Source organism: Nyctibius grandis, chromosome 3, assembly GCF_013368605.1.
Source record: "Nyctibius grandis isolate bNycGra1 chromosome 3, bNycGra1.pri, whole genome shotgun sequence".
NCBI classification, from domain to species: Eukaryota; Metazoa; Chordata; class Aves; order Nyctibiiformes; family Nyctibiidae; genus Nyctibius; species Nyctibius grandis.
This window is the reverse complement of record NC_090660.1, coordinates 92,412,868-92,432,848: the sequence shown is the minus strand read 5'-3', so window position 1 is coordinate 92,432,848 and position 19,981 is coordinate 92,412,868. Positions and strand designations below refer to the sequence as shown.

Here is a 19,981-nt window from a genome sequence, read left to right as displayed (position 1 = left end):
CTTATACAAAAGAAGCAGTAAATCCAGATGAGAACTGATGGCATGAAACCACATGAAGGAGCCTGCCTTGGAGTGAAAACCAACTACAAAGGCCTTTGACTAAATGTAACCTTGACTTTTACAGTGCCGAAACAATAAAGCTTTTACATGGCATGGAGCACCCTGTTGACAGGCAAGCCACCAACATGAGGAGTCACACCTGTGCTGAGGAGCAAGGTGACCTGCTCGGCAGCCCAGACAGCTGATCCCACGTTATAGCGCAGAGAAGGTAACTCCATGCGATGAACACCAGGAGGCCAAAAGAAAGACTTGCCTCATCACCGGGCTGCCGTCGCTTTCCTTGTATGAGTCTGAGCTGCTGCTGCTGGCTGAAGAAGCCCTGTAACTCTGACGGACGTTAGCAGGACTCAGCTGATTTTTGCTCGGTGTTGAGAAAGGGTCCTTTTCACGGGCAGCAGGTGGGCTGGCTCCGGACTTGTAGGATATGCATCCATTATTCCGACCGTAAGGGCCACGACTGGAGGGGAAGCAACACGGTTAAAGCATATTGGATTATCCTCATCATGCAACCCACTTTGTGTCTTTTTTCACACACAAAGTTGTCTAAACACTAAACCAGATGATAGATAACTGTGAGTGTCCGGGAAGAAAGAAGGTCCTGAAGTCATCAGGCACCGCATGTTCTTTCACTGACTGCGGGGCTCTCAGTCCGAACTATGTGATCTAGGGAAACCTCAGCCATTTTCACATTTCTCTGTGGGTAGCACAGTTCCCAGTGACTCCATCAGATCATCCACGTTCCCTGAACCTCTGATTCCATCAGCTCATCCACGTTCCCTGGACCTCTGCCTCCATTGAGTAATGAGAGGACCGCAATCTGGACTAGTGCCAGAAGAACCACACTACAGCTTTTCCTGGCCAGGCCTGCAGAGAGATGCCCAACCCTGGAGGTTAGCTGTAAGACTGATTTCATGCACCTCAGCAAGCAGCCCGAGGGATCACGGCGTGCAGTGAAAACAGATTTTGCCTGAGCCACTGTTCTTTTCTGCCTTTGGCATACTGGGTGCTTCAGCTGTCACTGCCAGCTATTCATTTGCTTAGATACAGTCTGAACCCCACCGCGGGCAGGCTGAAACGGTATTAAAACAGACAAAGGGAAGCACAGCCTTTTCCTTCTTCCTTACAGTTTCCCTCATACATATCTACCTTTCTTTTCCCACTCTTTAGTCAATAATCTGACTGTCAACTGTGTGTGCTTGAAAGCAATTCGTATCTGCACTGCCCAACAGCTGCCAAAGGGCTGGGGCGCTCTGAGGACAGCTTCTCGAGGGGCGTTACTCGCTCGCTCACTTGGTTTGCCTTCCTGCACTACTACGCTGCTACCTTCATCCTCCCATGGAAGTTGTTCTTTTGAAGTGTAATGAAAGGGCAGGTTTCAAAAAATATGGAAAAAGGCAAATCCAGGCAGCAAAAGAGAAGGCTTGAACACAAAAGTTTAAATACCACAGAATTATGAAGCAAAATCTCTTCTTGAAATTGTCCGACTTGGGAGATTTTATAATTATTTTACAATGAAGTGCAGGACTGTCGTCTGTGTCAACACTGAAATGTTTCATAGCGAGTTAAGTCAAACAGTTAAAAAAGAACATATCGCAAAGGAGACACCTCTTTGCACTAGCAACACTCGCACTGCTCAGGAAATGTTGCTTTGCTTACTTGCAAGAAAAAGAAGGTATTTTGCTGCTTCCAGCAGCAGACATACGGACTGCAGGCGCTGAAATACCGCCCATGCTGCTTGAAGGGCTAAAATCGGCTTCACTCCCTGGAAAGGAAAAGGGAAGAGTGAAAACATGGTGGAAATGATAACTCAAAGAGTGTTTTCAAAATCACAATGAAGCACAAGCATCCTTCCTTGGTCTGTCCTGTGTGATTTTTAGAAGTTGCATGAATTTTCAAACATCCCTGAGGACAAGCGCTGGATTTGTTCCAGATTTTCAACATTTCTTCAGAACTGGCACTTCAACAAGAGTTGAAGCCACCTACTTGGGAAATGCCTCCCGTCGGTCTCAGTAAGAAAAGCTGCTCAGCTGTGTGAAACTCTTGTTTCTGGGCAGGCTAGAAGCAGGTCGGTGTTAAAAGCACTGAACGGCTCAGTGCTCGGCTCCTGTCTAAAGACTGGGGTGGGTGGTTCACGCTACATCAAATACATCAGGGTCCACAGAAAAGTGGCCCATGGAAAGCCCTCTTCTGCTGTCTGCTTCACTGGGGATTCGCAGGGCCAGATTTAGTTTTGCACTGGGCAGAGGCTGCACAGCATCTGCCCGTCACACCACCTGGGATACACATCGCATCCGGCAGTAAGAACCGGATTAGGAGACAGGGTTGCTGTCCTCTCAGCTTATCATGCTTCTCTCCACCTCCTCCGTAAATCCACCCCATTTGGGATGCCTGTCAGTACCCTGTGCTACACGGGTGAGATCCAAACAGGTCTGAATTTCCCACAGCTCCCACCTCTCTGGGGAGACTCTACCCAACCCCTTGCACCCAACAGACCTGAGAAAACAAAGCTCTGCAATCTAAAGTGTTGGTCAAAGTTGGGCAACCTCCATCTAGTTGCTCTTCTGGCTGCTGGGTTTTATTTTATGAGTTTGCTTGTGGTTTCTTTATTGGAACAGGGACTGGACGTGCATTTCTCCTTTCTCCTAGGCTCTTCCTGAGCTCAGAATCGTAACTTCAAGTGAGAACCAAAACAGAGTGAAGGCGTCTAAAACACAGCTTCACCAGGGTTTAGATATCCAGCTACATAAAAGCAAGTAAAATATCACTGCTTAAACAGCCCAAGTGTTCAAAATGCCACTGCTATCTGCAAAGACCTGCTTAGCTGTTTAAGATCGAGCTTCCACTTCTGAGCCCAGTAACCACCAGCTTTCCCAACGTATTTTCACCACAGTGAAATCAAATAAGTGAGATTTGCACGACTGAAATACAGACATCCCCTTAGCTTTCCATGCCTACGTATAAATACAGATATACAAACAGACAGGAATAGACAGACATATCCACTCAATACTGCTCAGAAAGTAGTTAAAGTAATCCCTCTTGAGGGAAACAAAAACTTTCAAGTAGTAATATGGTCACCGAAAAACAAAGTTCAGAGAACGCTGAAACTGTTTATGATTTGAAGTCAAACATGGCCAGAAAAGGGAAAACCAGAATTTTCTACTTTCTGTTTGAAATGATGCTTTGATTTTGACAACTGACAAATTTACTTCTTCTTTTAAAAAGGGGTAAAAACATCAACAAATCTCCCCAAACATTCTAAATATTTTAGATTGAATACTGCCTTTGTTCAGTCTGAAACAAAGGTTTTCTTTAATATTTCGATTTGACAGCAAACCCCCAAATCAGCTATTTGCATAGCTCCGCTTTGAACCCAGTAAGATGTCAGACAAAAAAGAAATAAGGGATGTAAAGGAAAATAGCAAAGGAAATAATCTATCAATTCTTGAGTAAACATTGCTCAGAAAACAGTTTAAATCCCAGGATTCTCATTCAAAAGGCATTAATAACCTGGAGGAAGTCCAAAAAAGGTCAACAATAATGATAACAAGATTACAGGGCACTGTTTCTGAAGGCAGATTAAGGGAATGCAGTTTGTGTAGGCTAAGATAAAAATGAGTACTGGCAACACTGTTTATCATGAGCAGGAGGAGTACAGCTGGAAAACTGAAAAGAAAACCATGTAACAGCAACACAGGATTCTGGCTGTGATGCGTGTTATTTCATGAAAAATGACGTGAAATAAAAACTGATGGTTGGTGGGAGTTGTGCGTAGTAAAATGTAGCTGGAGTAGGTTCAGAATACTTTAACCGGGGAATCAGAAAGCTCTTTTAAACATTGGCATAAATAATACAGACTGTAATTTAAAAGCAGACTGTAATTCAAAAGATTTATCTTATCCTGTAGTAAATGCTTAGATATTTGGTCAGAAAGACCGCACACTAGACTCACTGATTTTATTTATTATATCTCCTTTAAAACAAAGGAGGACCTTAGTGCGCTTGTGAAAAAAATATGAATATGAAAATGAATACGATTCTGTGATTCTGAACAGCATCTGTTAATGAAAGTTCTTCTCACACAGATCACAGAATCACAGAACGGTTAGGGCTGGAAGGGACCTCTGGAGATCATCTAGTCCAACCCCCTGCCAAAGCAGGTTCCCCTAGAGCACGTTGCACAGAGTCGCATCCAGGAAGGTTTTGAATATCTCCAGAGAAGGAGACTCCACAACCTCCCTGGGCAGCCTGTTCCAGTGCTCTGACACCCTCAAGTAAAGATGTTTTTCCTCATATTTAGATGGAACTTCCCACGGTTCAGTTTGTGCCTATTGCCGCTTGTCCCGCCGCTGGGCACCACTGAGAAGAGACTGGCTCCATCGTCTTGACACCCGCCCCTTAGGTATTTGCAAGCTTTGATAAGATCCCCTCTCAGTCTTCTCTTCTCCAGGCTAAATTATTAGCAAAAATCTGTTGGAACCCACAAACTAATTGTTATGAAATTCTACACAGAATCCACACACACTATCCTTCTGGTGAGAATACTAGACTTGTTTTCACTTTTCCTGAATGCCAACCGCATAGAACACATCAGGAAAAGAAACTTTAAACTACACACTTACTTATGTTAAGGAAGAAGTCGAAAAAAATGAAAATATTATATGTGTCTGAAAATAGTCTGACACAATAAATTACGAACCATGGTATGTCCCTCTCATCTAGCTTGTTAGTTCGTCATTTGATGAATTAAAAGGATTATTACACCTGTAAGCATACGCAAGGAATATACTCAGAAATATCCATTTCAAGAAAATAAGAGGTGTTGACTCCTATAACAGGACCTTTATATGCATTTTTTGGTTGATTGGTTTGTTCATTTTTTATTTGTTTGTTTTTAAGATCTACCTGGAAAACAGCTGCTCGTAAACTATCTGCTTTGTCAAATTCTGTACTGTTCTCTACTAAGCCCCAAGACCTGGAAGTTCCCGGCAACGAATCAGGAGAGGAGGGGGCGTAGCACCACCCCCCGTGATCAGGTGATAAAGAGCCTCCTGGAGGACAGGGACCGGTCCCTGCCCAGAGGAGAGAGGGGGAGTCAGCAGTGACTGTGTGTGTCCCAGGGCGGGGGAGGCCACAGCCGTTGGCAGCTCGTTGGGGAGAGCGCTGACTCTCTCCCAGTGCACAAGGAGAGGAAGGCGCCAAGGAGCTGTGAATCTTCTGCTGTCAGTCGGTAGCAGCGGTGGCAGCGATAGCGACTGAGGTGAGTGTGGGCGAGGGTGAGACCGGGCTGTACCAGGCGGGTTCCATACTCAGGGCCACCCAAGCAGCAGCCCCTGAGTCCCGTCCCAGGAGAGGAGGGGGCGTAGCCGGAGGCACCGTGGGAGATTTGAAGAGCCCCTGGGGAGCGCGAGCGACCCAGAGCTCTCAGACAGGGGCGTGGCAGTCTGAGTAGCAGTTCGCGCAGGCAGGGCGAGCAGGGTAGGCGGGCAGGAAGGTATGGTTTCCACTCGGAGGGGCCCTAAGTCCCTTGCGGGTGCCAGAAAAGACATGGCAACCCAAACGGACCTGCCGCGGAAGCATGCGGAGGTGCAGGTGCCAGGCTGCAGGGAGTGCCAGAGCCTGGCCCTGGCACTCGAGGGTAACGGAGACCTCACCTGTGTGAGGTGCGAACAGGTCGACGACCTGATCTCCTTAGTGGCCCAACTCAAGGAGGAGGTGGAAAGGTTAAGGAGTACAAGAGCATCCCAGGAAGAGGATGGCGGGCAGTGCTGTTCCCTGCCTGTCCTGGGGAAAACGGATGGGCCTAATGCTCCCCAGGTAGTGGAGGATCCTCTTCCTCCTCCACAAGGAGCAGGAGAAGACCTAGGGGATGGGGGAGAATGGAGGCAGGTCCCTGCTCAGGGTGGCAGGCGAATCCCATCCCGACCTTCCTTCCCTCCCCACGTCCCCCTGCAGAATAGGTATGAGGTGCTGGAGCCTGAGCATCTTCCTGAGTGTCAGGAAGACACAAATCTAGGTGAAAGACCCTGTACGGGGCTACGTAAACAGAAGCAACCGAGTAAGAGGGTTGCAACCAGCTCCAAAAAGGAGAAAAGAAAAGTAATTGTTATAGGTGACTCCCTGCTAAGGGGAACGGAGGGCCCCATATGCAGGCCAGACCCGACTCACAGGGAAGTCTGCTGCCTCCCTGGGGCTCGGGTAAGGGATGTTGCCAGGAAGATTCCTCAACTGGTGAGGCCCTCTGACTACTACCCACTATTAGTATTCCAGGTGGGTAGGGATGAGATTGAAGAGAGAAGTCCCAGGGCAATCAAAAGGGACTTCAGGGCCCTGGGGCGTTTGGTAAAGAGGGTAGGTGCGCAGGTGATATTCTCTTCAATTCCTTCGGTGTTTGGTGAAAATAGGGAAAAGACTATGAAAGTACAACAGATTAATATGAGGCTAAGAGACTGGTGCTGTAGGTGGGTTTTTGGGTTTGTTGACCACGGGGCGGCTTTCATGGCACCGGGCCTGCTTATGCCTGATGGGGAACAGCTGAATCAGAAGGGGAAAAGGGTTATGGCCCAGAAGTTGGCAGGGCTGATCAAGAGGTCTTTAAACTAGGTTCGATGGGGGAGGGGGATAAGACCAGGGCAGCCACAAATGAACCTAGGGGTGACAGGCCTGCATCAGGGGCAAGACCGCTAGCCCAGCTGAAGTGTGTTTACACCAATGCACGCAGTATGGGCAACAAACAGGAAGAGCTAGAAGCTACTGTACAGCAGGAAGGTTATGATGTGGTTGCCATCACAGAAACGTGGTGGGATGACTCTCATGACTGGAGTGCAGCTATGGATGGCTATAGGCTCTTTAAGAGGGACAGGTGAAGCAGGAGAGGCGGTGGGGTAGCGCTGTATGTTAGGGAGTGCTTGGGCTGTGTTGAAATTGAGGAAGATGGTGAGGATGACAAGGTTGAATGTTTATGGGTGAAGATCAGGGGGAAGGTCGGCAGGGCGGACATTACGGTGGGAGTCTGTTATAGACCACCCAACCAGGATGAGCAGGCGGACGAGGCGTTTTACAAGCGGCTGTCAGAAGCCACCCGGTCGCTGGCCCTTGTACTCATGGGTGACTTCAACTTGCCGGATGTCTGCTGGAAATACAACATGGCAGAGAGGAAGCAATCTAGGAGATTCCTCGAATGTGTGGAGGACAACTTCCTCATGCAAGTGGTAAATGAGCCCACTAGAGGAGGGGCCCTGCTTGACCTGTTGTTTGTGAACAGAGAAGGACTAGTGGGAGATGTGAGGGTCGGTGGCTGCCTCGGGAGTAGCGACCACGAAATGTTAGAGTTTTCAATAGTGGGGGAAGTAAAGAGTGGCAAGAGTAGAACTTCTGCCTTAGATTTCCGGCGGGCTGACTTTAGCCTGTTTAAGAGGCTGGTGGACCGAGTCACTTGGGAGTCAGTCCTGAAGGGCAAAGGAGTCCAGGAAGGCTGGATATGCTTCAAAAGGGAATTGCTAAATATTCAGGAGCAGGCTGTCCCAGCCTGTAGGAAGACAAGCCATTGGGAAAAAGACCGGCCTGGTTAAACAGAGAACTTAGGCTAGGACTTAAGGAAAAAAAGAGAACCTACTTGCTCTGGAAGAAGGGTCGGGTAACTTGGGAGGTCTATAGGGACGTGGCCAGGTCGTGTAGGGAGAAGATTAGAAGGGCCAAAGCTCAATTAGAGCTTGATTTGGCTGCTACAGTCAAAGATAACAAAAAAAGCTTTTACAAATACATCAACAGCAAAAGGAGGGTCAAGGAGAGCCTCCACCACTTGCTGAATGAGGAGGGTAGTGTAGTGTCAGGGGATGAGGAAAAGGCAGAGGTGCTCAATGCCTTCTTTGCCTCGGTCTTTAATGTCAAGACCGGTTGTCCTCAGGAGACTCGGCCCCCAGAGCCTGAAGGTAGGGACGGGGGGCTGTGTGAACCTCCCGTAATCCAGGAGGAGACGGTTAGTGACCTGCTGTGCCAGTTGGACACCCACAAGGCTATGGGCCCGGATGGGATTCACGCCAGAGTAATGAAGGAACTGGCAAACGAACTTGCCAAACCACTCTCGATTATCTACCGGCAGCCCTGGTTAACTGGAGAAGTTCCAGCTGACTGGAAATTAGCAAACGTAACGCCCATCTACAAGAAGGGTCGGAAGTACGATCCAGGAAACTATAGGCCTGTCAGCCTGACCTCGGTGCCAGGAAAGGTGATGAAACAGATCATCCTGAGTGCCATTACACGGCACATGCAGGACAATCGGGGCATCGGGGCCAGCCAACATGGATTCATGAAAGGCAGGTCCTGCTCGACCAACCTGGTCTCCTTCTATGACCAAGTGACCCGCTTAGTAGATGAGGGCAGGGCTGTGGATGTAGTCTGTCTAGACTTCAGTAAGGCATTCGATACTGTCTCCCACAGCATCCTCCTGGACAAACTGTCTGCCCGGGGCTTGGATGGGTGGACTCTTCAATGGGTTAAAAAGTGGCTGGATGGCTGAGCCCAGAGAGTGGTGGTGAATGGGGCAAAGTCCAGCTGGCGGCTGGTCACTAGCGGTGTTCCCCAGGGCTCAGTTCTGGGGCCGGTGCTGTTCAATATCTTTATAGATGATCTAGACGTACGGATTGAGTTTACCCTCAGAAAATTTGCAGATGACACCAAGCTGTGTGGGAGTGTCGATCTGCTGGAGGGTAGGAAGGCCCTTCAGAGGGATCTGGACAGGTTAGATAGATGGGCCGAGACCAACGGCATGAGGTTCAACAAGGACAAGTGCCGGGTCTTACACTTGGGCCACAACAACCCCATGCAGCGCTACAGGCTGGGGGAAGAGTGGTTAGAAAGCGGCCCGGTGGAAAGAGACCTGGGGGTGCTGATCGACAGCCGGCTAAACATGAGCCAGCAGTGTGCCCAGGTGGCCAAGAAGGCCAATGGCATCCTGGCCTCTATTAGGAATAGTGTAGCCAGCCGGTCTAGGGAAGTGATCGTCCCTCTGTACTCGGCACTGGTGAGGCCGCATCTTGAGTACTGTGTTCAGTTCTGGGCCCCGCACTTCAAGAAAGATGTTGAGGTGTTGGAGCGAGTCCAGAGGAGAGCGACCAAGCTGGTGAAGGGTCTGGAGGGTCTGACCTACGAGGAACGGCTGAGGGAGCTGGGGCTGTTTAGCCTGGAGAAGAGAAGGCTCCGAGGTGACCTTATTGCAGTCTACAACTACCTGAAGGGAGATTGTAGTGAAGTGGGAGTTGGCCTCTTCTCCCGGGCAACTAGCAATAGGACAAGAGGACACAGCCTCACGCTTTGCCAGGGCAGGTTCACGTTGGACATTAGGAAGAATTTCTTTACAGAAAGGGTTATTAGACATTGGAATGGGCTGCCCAGGGAGGTGGTGGAGTCACCATCTCTGGATGTGTTTAAGAAAGACTGGCCATGGCACTTAGTGCCATGGTCTAGTTGACAGGGTGTTGTAGGGGCAATGGTTGGACTCGATGATCCCAGAGGTCTCTTCCAACCTGATTGATTCTGTGATTCTGTGATTGATTCTGTGATTCTGTTGATCCTGCAACACCTTTCATGTTCCCAGATATTGAGATGAAACAGGTGTAGCTGATGGAACAGCTTTTGCGTTTTTCTTTAAGTGCACAGAAGACAGAGACCTGTCAGATAAAGAAGCTTTCCGGTTTTGTAAAACTCTCTCCTTTGTTTCACGTAGTTTCTTGACAGAGTCTTTTGTGCAGGCAGAGACGATTACAGCTACATTACAGATACAGAACTGAGGCCAGATAAATTACAGGCTGCCTCTGCTCTATCCAGCTTGGCTCAAGACCGTGAATTCACAGCTCCCTCACCTCCCAAACAGCTCCCGTAACCCCCAGAAGAAGGGAAATGGCAGATTCCCCAGTTAAAGCTGTTCCACCTCCTGTGAGCAACGGGACCAGTCACCGTACCAGAAAAGGACAGCCAGTCCCCATCCACAGCCCACAGCTCCTGAAGGCCATCTAAGGTGACACGTAGATTCAAATCTCACCTCTTCCGGGTCTCAAATGCCAAGGGATTTATGCAGACAGAGGAGCTCCAACAGGTCCTACTGGCTGTGCCAAGTCCGTTGACCCAACTGAGAGGGACCGTTCCAAAACTGCCATTGTCACCCAAACAATCCGGAGAGGGGCGGGGCTGGGCTCTGCAAATGAGGGACCCCCTGTCCTGGTCTGGACTAGGACAGAACCAGTTTTTCCTTTCAGTTACGTTTCTTCTAAGTAAGTAACTGCACTTTCTGAAGTTGACTACATGTTTTTCAGACAGTGTCCACTTCTAGAATTGATAACGCTTGATGTGTACAGCTGTTACTATGGTAACGGCAGGACTGGTATGCAGAAAGGCTCTTGCTTATACCTATTCCTAGAGAAACCAAGGTCACTGCTAAATCTCTCATGTTGCACAAGTGAAAGGGTGTAAAAGTGACGCACCTGTGGGCGAGTTTTCATTAACTCTGTGCTCCACCTTCCTGCATGGAGACTCCATAGGAGACAAAAGGATGGCAGAGTTTGGATCACTTGGAGTTAAATCCACCATGATGTCAGAATCACTGAAGCTCCCAACAGAAAACTCATTCATTTCCTTCAGTGAAGAAGGTGGGCTTAGAGGAGAGGCATCTTGAGCTCTGAAGATGTTTTGCATGAGCTGTTCCACATCTAGGCTAGATGGCACCACGTCAATCTGGATGGCCTGTTCCACCATCATGTTGCTGCTTTCCTCCTCCTCCTGGGAAGAAGTTAGTTCTTCATCCAGAACATTTTCAAGCATCTCTCTATTCACAGTCGAGCTGGAGGGAGCTGGATCACCCAGCTCAGAGGTTGTGGTGGTCAAACTCTCTTCATCTGAATCAGTCCTGTTATCTGTGTCCTCATTAAGAAGCAGCCCACTGCCTGCCATCTCCTCCAGAGCTTGGTCTTCTGTGATGAGGCTGTCTGGCATTGGGGCATGCACCGCCAGTGGCTTCCCCTCTGAGCCATACGTGCACTCCAGGCACTGCTCACCCCTCACCGAGCTGTTCTGAGCCATCTCCATGCTCTGCAGCAAAGATTCCAGTTTCTTGTTTTGAATGTTTATGTCTACGAAGTATTTCTGCATTTTTTTGTCTTTCTGAGCCAAGCTGTTTTTCATGGTTTCAATAACCTGCTTGAGTTGTTTAATTTCGCTTCTTGCTTCCTTTAAGGCCAGCTCTGCCTCCACACGATTACATTCTTCTTCAATCCAGTCTTCCTTCATCCGTCTCAGCTGAGCTTTGAGCTCTTCTATTTCTGTTTCCCTGTAGCAAAATAAAGAAGTTGTAACACTTCTGCTAACTGGTCAGTTAAAGAATAAATGTGAGACTCCACCGCATTGGGATGGCTGTGCTGCAGAGATGCTCTGAGAAGGAAGCAATTTCCTCCAGGCACCATTTGCTGCTGCCTCAGAGAGAGCTGGCAGAGATGTAAGCTGGCTGCCCAGGCACGCCAGCTGATTGCTAACTGGAGTCACCGACCTCGCCACACAGCCAGCAGCCTCGTGGGCTACGCCACGATCCCAGACATTTTGAGGTGCAAGTGCTGACCTCTAGGTTAGGTCCAACCAGCACAGCGCTTAACATCTCATCTGCTGCCTCGCCCTGGAGGAAATGAGAAACAGCTGCCTGGGTGCATCCCCCACGCTGCCAGCAGCTCGTCACCTACAGCCAGAGCCAACACTGGCCTCACACAGCAGGATGGCTTGGGGCTGCAGGCACATGGCTCGCTTTGCCCAGCGTGGAGCCAGAGGCTGCTGCCTTGACTTGCAAACAAGTGGGGAGAGGGGGCCCCTACGTGCGGTCCAGCCCTCACTGGTGCAGAGGTCGGGCTATCCCGGCTGCTTTAGTAAAAGAGACGACATCTGTTGCTGTGTAATACACATGGTCACTTCTTTGCTCAGCACCCATACAAAGGGCTATTGCGAAAAATTCAATATCTTAGCGACAAAAACACAAGCGGGCACACTGGTTTGTGTAAGAGCTTTTCTTTCATTAGGGGAGACAGGACATTTGGAGTCATGTTTCACTGAGTGAGGCAGAACAGGAGACTGAGGTAATCCATGCTGGCAAGGTCTCAATGCTAAATGGGACTGGTAAAAAATTATCCTTTAAAAATATTCTACTGGGAAAGTTCAAAAAAGGGAAGAAAGACAGCCATACTCATACCTAACCTGCATGGTAGGTATTCACTGAGCGTGCTGTGAAAGCTGAAATACCTGAAAACAACCTAATCAGACTGATCATATTTCAAATTTCTTAATGAACGATTTATGTGGTCAAGAAATGAGTAAAAACGTTCAGGACTCTGCAGAGATCGGCTCCGCGGTCGCCTCGCCCCCCTGCCTTTTCCTTTCTTAGGTACTGTCTCAGAAATGGTCTTGTCCTGCGTCCTCAGACACCATCTCCTGGGGGGCAAGGACGACGTTATCTCCGACTAGGCGTGAGTGACGTTCCCGCCCTGCAGCCCTCCACCCCCTCCTGAGGTAGCCGTCTGAATCCCGGTGACAGCACGGTACTAGGACCCCAAGGACCTGCTCAGGGCACCAGCAGCAGCCAGGTGACAGGTCAGCGCCACAGCGTGGGAACCGGACCTGTCCTGTGAGCGGTGTAAACTGTGACTGGTGACACCACGCCAGCCTGGCTGCTCTGTAAAAGGCGCCGTATTTCTACGCCATGCGCACGCGCCCACCCCCAACTGCCGACCACCAACAGAGGACCCAGGGGACGCCGCGGGATCCAGGGGCATGACGATCCTTTCTCTCTCAACTGATCTCCTTTTCCTCTCTTCCTTTTTACTTCTCTCTCTCTCTCTCCTCCTTGTTACCACACTTGATGGAATTAATAAAACACAGGTTAACTTTGTCGATACCGTGCCTCGGTTGTGCTTTATCCGTACTCAAGGATCACGAATCTATGTTTTGATCAGGTTTTTTGGGCGTTATTTACAGGCGGGTCCCTCTCGGGACCAAGTGCATTGAAGCTATTTACAAGTGGGTCCTGGCAGGGACCGACTGCATTTAAGATTTAGATTTACTAATAAGGCGGATCCCACGTGGGGCCGACTGCATTGATCAGGCGGGTCCCACTTGGACCGACTGCATTTGATTTAGTTCGGGGTTGCTGTTAATGGCCATGGGCCGGGCAATCGCCGACAGACTTAAATCCGGAACCTGACAGACTCCCACCCCTAAATGCTCCTGAAAAAATCTTTCTAACTGTGATTGCTGAAGTGAAATATACCTTTCTTTAAGTTTGCTCTCAGATTCCTTCAGCTTTGTTTCCAAATGCCGTACTTTAACTCTTTCCCGCCGCAGAGGAGTCGAATACTGCTCCGGATTTTGTGGCTTAACGCTGTGATTGTCACTACAGGAATTGTATCTCCCTGACTGCCTGAGAAGAAAAAAAACAAACCATCACATGACATCACTCCAACAGTTCTTCAGTCCTGGCAAAAACATCCTATTGACTGGTACAAAGCTGAGTCTACACTTGACTCATTTGGGGCTCCTCAGCGTCCGCACAAGTGACTCCCTCTGGCAAATCAAAGTACTTGAGGAAAAGGACGATTTGTGGCTATAGTACTTGGTTTCAGTGCCATTACATCAAAAGAGACATTTAACTTTATAATGCTTAGCCACCCCCTCACCCAAAATGGGTGGTGTGCCCAAGAGCAGGCAGCCGGGCCACCGTCGAGGGCACCCAGCTGCAGACACGGCCAGGTGAGGTAGCGTACGGACTGAGTTCAGCTCCACACGCGAGTTACGACGCTGAGAACCCTGAAACCTCAATTCAGCCTATCTAGCTTTAGGTGTGCGTCTGACACGCTTGGCTGCTGAGTTGCCTGACACACAGAGAGAGAGGGAAAGAGCAGCAGCGTGGCGGCAATTTCTTCTCTGCAATATGTGTCACATGCTCTGGCAGATCTCTTCTTTTCTGTACAGGAAACTGCACAGGGAGGTGCCTCAGGCTGGGCAGGGTGAATTTTCACCTGAGTGTATAAGAATGTTCTCTATACTACCCCACCCAACCCTCTCCAATGCTAAACGACCCTTATACAAAAGAAGCAGTAAATCCAGATGAGAACTGATGGCATGAAACCACATGAAGGAGCCTGCCTTGGAGTGAAAACCAACTACAAAGGCCTTTGACTAAATGTAACCTTGACTTTTACAGTGCTGAAACAATAAAGCTTTTACATGGCATGGAGCACCCTGTTGACAGGCAAGCCACCAACGTGAGGAGTCACACCTATGCTGAGGAGCAAGGTGACCTGCTCGGCAGCCCGGGCAGCTGATCCCACGTTATAGCGCAGAGAAGGTAACTCCATGCGATGAACACCAGGAGGCCAAAAGAAAGACTTGCCTCATCACCGGGCTGCCGTCGCTTTCCTTGTATGAGTCTGAGCTGCTGCTGCTGGCTGAAGAAGCCCTGTAACTCTGACAGACGTTAGCAGGACTCAGCTGATTTTTGCTCGGTGTTGAGAAAGGGTCCTTTTCACGGGCAGCAGGTGGGCTGGCTCCGGACTTGTAGGATACGCATCCATTATTCCGACCGTAAGGGCCACGACTGGAGGGGAAGCAACACGGTTAAAGCATATTGGATTATCCTCATCATGCAACCCACTTTGTGTCTTTTTTCACACACAAAGTTGTCTAAACACTAAACCAGATGATAGATAACTGTGAGTGTCCGGGAAGAAAGAAGGTCCTGAAGTCATCAGCACCGCATGTTCTTTCACTGACTGCGGGGCTCTCAGTCCGAACTATGTGATCTAGGGAAACCTCAGCCATTTTCACATTTCTCTGTGGGTAGCACAGTTCCCAGTGACTCCATCAGATCATCCACGTTCCCTGAACCTCTGATTCCATCAGCTCATCCACGTTCCCTGGACCTCTGCCTCCATTGAGTAATGAGAGGACCGCAATCTGGACTAGTGCCAGAAGAACCACACTACAGCTTTTCCTGGCCAGGCCTGCAGAGAGATGCCCAACCCTGGAGGTTAGCTGTAAGACTGATTTCATGCACCTCAGCAAGCAGCCCGAGGGATCACGGCGTGCAGTGAAAACAGATTTTGCCTGAGCCACTGTTCTTTCTGCCTTTGGCATACTGGGTGCTTCAGCTGTCACTGCCAGCTATTCATTTGCTTAGATACAGTCTGAACCCCACCGCGGGCAGGCTGAAACGGTATTAAAACAGACAAAGGGAAGCACAGCCTTTTCCTTCTTCCTTACAGTTTCCCTCATACATATCTACCTTTCTTTTCCCACTCTTTAGTCAATAATCTGACTGTCAACTGTGTGTGCTTGAAAGCAATTCGTATCTGCACTGCCCAACAGCTGCCAAAGGGCTGGGGCGCTCTGAGGACAGCTTCTCGAGGGGCGTTACTCGCTCGCTCACTTGGTTTGCCTTCCTGCACTACTACGCTGCTACCTTCATCCTCCCATGGAAGTTGTTCTTTTGAAGCGTAATGAAAGGGCAGGTTTCAAAAAATATGGAAAAAGGCAAATCCAGGCAGCAAAAGAGAAGGCTTGAACACAAAAGTTTAAATACCACAGAATTATGAAGCAAAATCTCTTCTTGAAATTGTCCGACTTGGGAGATTTTATAATTATTTTACAATGAAGTGCAGGACTGTGGTCTGTGTCAACACTGAAATGTTTCATAGCGAGTTAAGTCAAACAGTTAAAAAAGAACATATCGCAAAGGAGACACCTCTTTGCACTAGCAACACTCGCACTGCTCAGGAAAAGTTGCTTTGCTTACTTGCAAGAAAAAGAAGGTATTTTGCTGCTTCCAGCAGCAGACATACGGACTGCAGGCGCTGAAATACCGCCCATGCTGCTTGAAGGGCTAAAATCGGCTTCACTCCCTGGAAAGGAAAAGGGAAGAGTGAAAACATGGTGGAAATGATAACTCAAAGAGTGTTTTCAAAATCACAATGAAGCACAAGCATCCTTCCTTGGTCTGTCCTGTGTGATTTTTAGAAGTTGCATGAATTTTCAAACATCCCTGAGGACAAGCGCTGGATTTGTTCCAGATTTTCAACATTTCTTCAGAACTGGCACTTCAACAAGAGTTGAAGCCACCTACTTGGGAAATGCCTCCCGTCGGTCTCAGTAAGAAAAGCTTCTCAGCTGTGTGAAACTCTTGTTTCTGGGCAGGCTAGAAGCAGGTCGGTGTTAAAAGCACTGAACGGCTCAGTGCTCGGCTCCTGTCTAAAGACTGGGGTGGGTGGTTCACGCTACATCAAATACATCAGGGTCCACAGAAAAGTGGCCCATGGAAAGCCCTCTTCTGCTGTCTGCTTTACTGGGGATTCGCAGGGCCAGATTTAGTTTTGCACTGGGCAGAGGCTGCACAGCATCTGCCCGTCACACCACCTGGGATACACATCGCATCTGGCAGTAAGAACCGGATTAGGAGACAGGGTTGCTGTCCTCTCAGCTTATCATGCTTCTCTCCACCTCCTCTGTAAATCCACCCCATTTGGGATGCCTGTCAGTACCCTGTGCTACACGGGTGAGATCCAAACAGGTCTGAGTTTCCCACAGCTCCCACCTCTCTGGGGAGACTCTACCCAACCCCTTGCACCCAACAGACCTGAGAAAACAAAGCTCTGCAATCTAAAGTTTTGGTCAAAGTTGGGCAACCTCCATCTAGTTGCTCTTCTGGCTGCTGGGCTTTATTTTATGAGTTTGCTTGTGGTTTCTTTATTGGAACAGGGACTGGACGTGCATTTCTCCTTTCTCCTAGGCTCTTCCTGAGCTCAGAATCGTAACTTCAAGTGAGAACCAAAACAGAGTGAAGGCGTCTAAAACACAGCTTCACCAGGGTTTAGATATCCAGCTACATAAAAGCAAGTAAAATATCACTGCTTAAACAGCCCAAGTGTTCAAAATGCCACCGCTATCTGCAAAGACCTGCTTAGCTGTTTAAGATCGAGCTTCCACTTCTGAGCCCAGTAACCACCAGCTTTCCCAATGTCTTTTCACCACAGTGAAATCAAATAAGTGAGATTTGCACGACTGAAATACAGACATCCCCTTAGCTTTCCATGCCTACGTATAAATACAGATATACAAACAGACAGGAATAGACAGACATATCCACTCAATACTGCTCAGAAAGTAGTTAAAGTAATCCCTCTTGAGGGAAGCAAAAACTTTCAGGTAGTAATACGGTCACCGAAAAACAAAGTTCAGAGAACGCTGAAACTGTTTATGATTTGAAGTCAAACATGGCCAGAAAAGGGAAAACCAGAATTTTCTACTTCCTGTTTGAAATGATGCTTTGATTTTGACAACTGACAAATTTACTTCTTCTTTTAAAAAGGGGGTAAAAACATCAACAAATCTCCCCAAACATTCTAAATATTTTAGATTGAATACTGCCTTTGTTCAGTCTGAAACAAAGGTTTTCTTTAATATTTCGATTTGACAGCAAACCCCCAAATCAGCTATTTGCATAGCTCCGCTTTGAACCCAGTAAGATGTCAGACAAAAAAGAAATAGGGGATGTAAAGGAAAATAGCAAAGGAAATAATCTATCAATTCTTGAGTAAACATTGCTCAGAAAACAGTTTAAATCCCAGGATTCTCATTCAAAAGGCATTAATAACCTGGAGGAAGTCCAAAAAAGGTCAACAATAATGATAACAAGATTACAGGGCACTGTTTCTGAAGGCAGATTAAGGGAATGTAGTTTGTGTAGGCTAAGATAAAAATGAGTACTGGCAACACTGTTTATCATGAGCAGGAGAAGTACAGCTGGAAAACTGAAAAGAAAACCATGTAACAGCAACACAGGATTCTGGCTGTGATGCGTGTTATTTCATGAAAAATGACGTGAAATAAAAACTGATGGTTGGTGGGAGTTGTGCGTAGTAAAATGTAGCTGGAGTAGGTTCAGAATACTTTAACCGGGGAATCAGAAAGCTCTTTTAAACATTGGCATAAATAATACAGACTGTAATTTAAAAGCAGAGCACAAAAAAAAAATCTCCTAAGGGAAGATTCATAATGTCCTCTTTCGTATGCACAGTATTTCCTTCTGTGGAGGTGAAGCCGGCTGGAAACCACAGAAAACAGCCAGAAGGAGCAGAAAATTTGCTGCAGTAAATACACAAATTGCAAAGCATGCTCTAGTTTGACCTCACACACATTTTAAAAAAATACTTAAGAGTGTGCAGTGTGCATAGCATTGGTTTCTCTTTTTTGGCTCATATTCCACCCTGGATTAGCAGAGGACAGAAAAAAAACCTGCTGGAATATACAAAAAAGGATTTTTTTGACTGAAGATCACAGCTACTGCCATCTTCCATCCCTGCCTCAACTCTGACCTCTATGCCCCAGTGCCCGCCTTACGCCAGGCACCGTACTTGGCTTCAATAAGGGCTAAGAGCAGAGTTGGCAGAGACCTGCTGAGGAACACAGGAGACAGGGGTGGGATTCATCTGACTAAACATGGATTGTCTCTAATGTAGACAGTGAGTTCAAGGTACTATTTATCTTATCCTGTAGTAAATGCTTAGATATTTGGTCAGAAAGACCGCACACTAGACTCACTGATTTTATTTATTATATCTCCTTTAAAACAAAGGAGGACCTTAGTGCGCTTGTGAAAAAAAATATGAATATGAAAATGAATACGATTCTGTGATTCTGAACAGCATCTGTTAATGAAAGTTCTTCTCACACAGATCACAGAATCACAGAACGGTTAGGGCTGGAAGGGACCTCTGGAGATCATCTAGTCCAACCCCTGCCAAAGCAGGTTCCCCTAGAGCACGTTGCACAGAGTCGCATCCAGGAAGGTTTTTGAATATCTCCAGAGAAGGAGACTCCACAACCTCCCTGGGCAGCCTGTTCCAGTGCTCTGTCACCCTCAAGTAAAGATGTTTTTCCTCATATTTAGATGGAACTTCCCATGGTTCAGTTTGTGCCCATTGCTGCTTGTCCCGCCGCTGGGCACCACTGAGAAGAGACTGGCTCCATCGTCTTGACACCCGCCCCTTAGGTATTTGCAAGCTTTGATAAGATCCCCTCTCAGTCTTCTCTTCTCCAGGCTAAATTATTAGCAAAAATCTGTTGGAACCCACAAACTAATTGTTATGAAATTCTACACAGAATCCACACACACTATCCTTCTGGTGAGAATACTAGACTTGTTTTCACTTTTCCTGAATGCCAACCGCATAGAACACATCAGGAAAAGAAACTTTAAACTACACACTTACTTATGTTAAGGAAGAAGTAGAAATAAAGAAAAGTATATATGTGTCTCAAAATAGTCTGACACAATAAATTACGAACCATGGTATGTCCCTCTCATCTAGCTTGTTAGTTCATCATTTGATGAATTAAAAGGATTGTTACACCTGTAAGCATACGCAAGGAATATACTCAGAAATATCCATTTCAAGAAAATAAGAGGTGTTGACTCCTATAACAGGACCTTTATATGCATTTTTTGGTTGGTTGGTTGGTTGGTTTGTTCATTTTTTATTTGTTTGTTTTTAAGATCTACCTGGAAAACAGCTGCTCGTAAACTATCTGCTTTGTCAAATTCTGTACTGTTCTTCTGCATGCGTTTATCCTGCAACACCTTTCATGTTCCCAGATATTGAGATGAAACAGGTGTAGCTGATGGAACAGCTTTTGCGTTTTTCTTTAAGTGCACAGAAGACAGAGACCTGTCAGATAAAGAAGCTTTCCGGTTTTGTAAAACTCTCTCCTTTGTTTCACGTAGTTTCTTGACAGAGTCCTTTGTGCAGGCAGAGACGATTACAACTACATTACAGATACAGAACTGAGGCCAGATAAATTACAGGCCGCCTCTGCTCTATCCAGCTTGGCTCAAGACCGT

At 47.6% G+C, this 19,981-nt stretch overlaps 1 protein-coding gene across 1 annotated transcript in view; it reads right to left on the bottom strand.

The window, feature by feature from the left end:
* LOC137661602 (serine-rich adhesin for platelets-like) overlaps positions 1 to 19,981 on the bottom strand; it is a 50,731-nt gene that overhangs the window by 13,750 nt on the left and 17,000 nt on the right. The window contains 6 exon segments of the mRNA XM_068397208.1: positions 310 to 517; positions 1,717 to 1,822; positions 10,539 to 11,380; positions 13,358 to 13,503; positions 14,476 to 14,683; positions 15,881 to 15,986. Coding sequence (XP_068253309.1) covers positions 310 to 517; positions 1,717 to 1,822; positions 10,539 to 11,380; positions 13,358 to 13,503; positions 14,476 to 14,683; positions 15,881 to 15,986 — 1,616 coding nt within the window.